The following is a 4461-nucleotide window of genomic DNA, read 5'->3' on the forward strand; positions in this document are numbered from 1 at the left end:
TTTAAACCTCACATTTAAATATCCGATTGCTTATTTTTATCACTATCAAATCATAACATGACCAGAGGCTGGGCAAAAAGCAGTGCTGCTGCTGCTGCTCCCCCATCCCCCCCTTCATTTGTTTTTAATTCCAGGAGTAATTCCCACCTGGTTATCGGACTCTGTCTCGTTTTCATCAAAGCCGCAGGCATCGTAATAATGAGGGAAAGGTTCCGACCAGCCGTCCTCTGTGCAGTTCCTGCTGATGTCCCCTGTGCCAAAGTGGGAATGGGACACTGTGGGAGCAGACCCCAGGGTGTGCCCTCCCTCCCTCCCTCCCCTTGAAAAGGAAACCCCACAGCTCTGCTGGAAGGGCTGTTTATCTGAGCATCCATTCAACGATTTTAATCTTGACATTTAATGGTGTCTCTGATGATCCAGTTACCCGGGGTTGGCAATGACTACAGTTGGTCACCAGAGAGCAGGAAATATGTAATCAGAGTATTCAGTGGCTGCAGGCCTCCAAAAAGCTCATTCTCAAGTGGGTACCTAAATCAAGGGGCAGCTAAATGTGCAGTTCTCTCCACTGATCCTGAAAGGTATCTCGGGAATGCAGCTTTGCTCTGGACATCCACAGTTCAAGTGGCCAATGGGTAAGTCCAGGGCTCCAACATAAACTCCAGTCTCTCTCTTCATGGCTATATGTTCATTTACAGAGGGTGTAAATTGTTAGTTGGCAATTTAAAACCTGGTTCAGATGTTCTCACACTCCTCTGTCTATTAATTATTCCAATTCTGGTCTGTAAGCTCGATTTTAAGCAAATATTTGCTTAAATACCCAGTTTTTTTGCCTGATCTCCTATAAAGACTAGACCCTGCCTGGCTTTCACTGACACACTGAGGCTTAAAACTGCACTGCAAAACAAGAGCTGGGGGTAGAAGAGGAAGGAATCTCTTGACACTCACTTTGCTACGAGGCTGCCTGAGCTGGGACAGCCCCTGTGATGCTCTTTTGGAGTATAATTATCTTGCCAGAACTCAGTGCCCTGGCTAAAAAAATATAGGGCTGGGCTTCTGACTGCACTTCTTCCTCCCCAGCACAACAGAGCAACTTCCATTTACTGCAGTTTTTGGGAGTTTCAGCTGTACCTTGACCAAAACTGACGGAAATTTCCAAGGTTTGGGCTTACTTTTTGTTGTGAAGGTTGTGCTGCTTTGAATTCTTAGGGCAGTTTAGTCAAGCAGCTCATGCATGGCCTTATTTTTAGAGGCTGGGTTTGCCATCCATGCAGCAGAATTTATCTCTTTAATCAGGGCATTCATTGGAAAACATTGCAACGCTTGGCAAATTTGGGTAAGTGACTCCTGCACATTCATCCCTAGTTTTTCTGTGGGAAATAACAACTGAATCGTGGTGTTGACTGTCTTTAGCACCATTTAGTAATTACTGTTAAGCAGGTAGATCTCATTTACAGCAACACACTTCCCTCGATTGCAGGGCTCAGCAGTGGAGGAATAAATTTTCATAATACTGCTAAAAGTAACACGGCAGAAAATATGTCATGATAATTAGCACTGATTAGAAAAATAATACCAAAATAGCAGGAATAAAAAAAATCTCTGAGCTTCCTTTTTAACAGAGATAAATAAAAGGAGAAAAAAAAATATAAAAATATCTAGTTTTCTTTCTTACCTAGGGGAGACTGGGCTGTGCTTTCCAGCAGGTCATAATCACCTGGAAAAGTGGAAATTTGGTATGAAATTGTTTTGCTTGTGTTTTCTATTAGGACCCAAACTGGTCTCTGTGGAAATCAGTGAATAGGATGCAATTGATTTTTATTGGTTTAGATGAGGCCCAAAGGCAATAAATCCTTGATTCTGTCTTCTCAGGAAGTAAACACGGTTTTACTTGTGAGTTTAAATCAAAGTTGAACCTCTAAAATTAGAAGATTGCTACTGCAAACAGTGAGCACAGAGCTAAAAACACAGATAATCAAACCAGGAAAAAAATTGATTGTTAAATTATATATATAGAAGTTAAATACTGTATCTTTAGGAATTTAGATTTATAAACCATAGGTATTTAAATTTGGTCAGTTTTCAGAGAGTTAGTGAAAAATTGTTTTCATCCATCAATGACAAAAAGCAGTAACTAGTTGGTTTTAGTAAGATAATTTAATTTAGTGGGTTTGGGTTAAATCACATTGATTTACAAACACTTATGTGATTTCTAATTTCACTTTTTATCTGAGAGTTACAAAGAACTAAATGTCATAACACAAAAGCAACTTGCCAATAATCTGATATTTCCACAGTTTTTGAGGACAGAGGTGCCTAAAAGGTAGGCAGCACAGCTGGTTCTTACCTGCGTGGGTTTGCCCCAAATTATCCACCTCCCAACCTGAAATGAGAAGAATAAAAGTAATTAATCATTTCCTGGTAATATTTTGCAATGTAATGTTGATAACAGTTTGCTTCCCAGCAGAGGAATGGATGCAGCAAAGCCCAGAGAAGAACTGCAAGTTTAAATCTCTATTTCATTATCAGTCCCGTGTTTTTGCGAATGGAAAGTGGTTTTCAGAAGATGGTTGATTGCACTGGATTGTTAAACATCTGATTATCAGGAAATTTGATCAAACTCCAGGAACAATAAGAAAAATCGATGAGGGAGCTTTTTTTTTCTGATGATTTTTTTCCTTTTCTTTTGGATATTTTTAGATAAGGGGGAAGGTTCTGAAATAAGAAAGGCCCACACTTCTTACAAAAACACTGTGCCAAAATCCATGGTGCTTTGTATACTAAAAATGCAGATGTTACAACAACAAAAATGTCCCTTTCCTTTCTTTATTTCCTTTTCTTTTCTTTTCCATCCTTCTATCCCTCAAAACAATATTGCTGGGAGTCCCTAGATCCAAATTCCCACCCAACGTGGGAAATATTTAATCCCCAAACGGGCTGAAGTCAGACTTTTGTGGCCCCTCAGTGGTTCAGGTTGGGTGTTTGGGATGCAGCAGCCATGGGGTGGTGCTGCTGCATCGTGAACAGACACCGAGGGGCCTCGGGAAGCTGCTGCCAAAAACATTTCCAGCACTTCGGTGACCACTGCAGCAGGTGGAATGTTCTGAGCAGCTCAGTTCTGCATCCTCCAGGTTGCTCCTCATTTAACCCTAATCCTGATGGTCCGGTATTAATTAGGGGTTGCAAAAAACCTTCAGATTGTGTGAGAAGGTTTTTACTAACAGTAAAATCCAAAAAAAAACCCACAAAAAACCCACCTGATTTTGATCCCATGGGAAAAGAGAAAGCATTGAAGGATCTACAATAATTCAGGGCGGCACGAAATGCCTTTTCCAGTTTATACTTTCTCAGATTCCTCATCGTGTAATAATTTAAAATCAATCGAGTTCTCTCTCTCTACTATAATAAATCAAGTATCTTTTTTTTATTTGCTGAGGTAGAAAAAAAGAGGGTTTAATGTGAAGGTGAAGTAGAGAGCCCAGAAAACCCTTCTGAAGCATCAGGGAGGCTGTCCTGTGACTGTGGATGGATGTACTGAACCCCAAACCTCCACACCCACCACACCAGTGACTCTGGGGGGTGAGCACTGGGAGGTGTGGTGGGAACACTGTTGGTCTCCTGCCTTGTCCACCCAGTTCCAGCTGCTGTGAGGATTTTACATGGGAGAATTTAGGCTGGATATTAGAAAAGGTTCCTCCCCCAGAGGGTGGTTGGCACTGAACAGGCTGCCCAGGGCAGTGGGCACAGCCCCAAGGCTGCCAGAGCTCCAGGAGTGTTTGGACAAGGCTCTCAGGGACAGGGTGGGATTGTTGGGGTGTCTGTGCAGGGCCAGGAGTTGGACAAGGATGATCCTTGTGGGTCCCTTCCAACCCTGTGATTCTATAATTCTAATTCTTGTGTAGTTGCAAATGCTGGGTAAGCCTGAAAATTCTGAGGAGAAGCCACCAATGGTCTGGGCAAACCTTTTCCAGCAGGGATTGCTGAGCTGCTGCACCAGCCTGACCTGGCAGATGCTGCAGCAGAGCTGGGGTTGTGCTCCAGCTTCTTGGCAGAGTAACAGGGGTGGCTCTGGAGAATATTTTGGATAGAGCTGTTTGCCTCCTAAATCTACCGAACCCCAGCGAGACAGCTCAGACACGTGGTGGTAAAATCCAAATTCAGGATACAGCTATTAGGTTGTGATGTGGGAGTTTTTACCAGTGGGTTCAGTTGGCAATCAGAGGGTTAATGAGCAAACCACTGTTCCTTTATCTCTGTCCTTCCACAGCATGGGCCACTCAGCTCTCATGGACCTGGCTCCTCACATGAGGTCACCTCAGCCTAGGCCTTACAGGGACCCCCAAAAAATGGGCCAGAAGAAGCTGTGAGAAAAACTAAAAAAAAAAAAAAAAAACAAACACAAAAAAACAACAAGAAACCTCTTTGACTCATAAAAATCCATTTTATTTCATCCTTTATGGAGTA

At 42.5% G+C, this 4461-nt stretch overlaps 1 protein-coding gene across 1 annotated transcript in view; it reads right to left on the reverse strand.

Moving 5' to 3' along the window:
• LOC114070473 (pituitary adenylate cyclase-activating polypeptide type I receptor-like) overlaps positions 1-3357 on the reverse strand; it is a 51011-nt gene extending 47654 nt beyond the window's left edge. Inside the window, exons 1-4 of the mRNA XM_027907910.1 lie at positions 3255-3357; positions 2345-2380; positions 1673-1714; positions 148-251 (exon numbers count right to left, since the gene is read on the reverse strand). Coding sequence (XP_027763711.1) covers positions 148-251; positions 1673-1714; positions 2345-2380; positions 3255-3357 — 285 coding nt within the window. The remainder of the gene's footprint in view (positions 1-147; positions 252-1672; positions 1715-2344; positions 2381-3254) is intronic.
• Positions 3358-4461: the final 1104 nt, after the last annotated feature.

This window comes from Empidonax traillii, unplaced genomic scaffold, assembly GCF_003031625.1.
Source record: "Empidonax traillii isolate 1590-97213 ecotype Southwest subspecies unplaced genomic scaffold, ASM303162v1 scaffold1571:size89900, whole genome shotgun sequence".
In the NCBI taxonomy this organism is placed as follows: domain Eukaryota; kingdom Metazoa; phylum Chordata; class Aves; order Passeriformes; family Tyrannidae; genus Empidonax; species Empidonax traillii.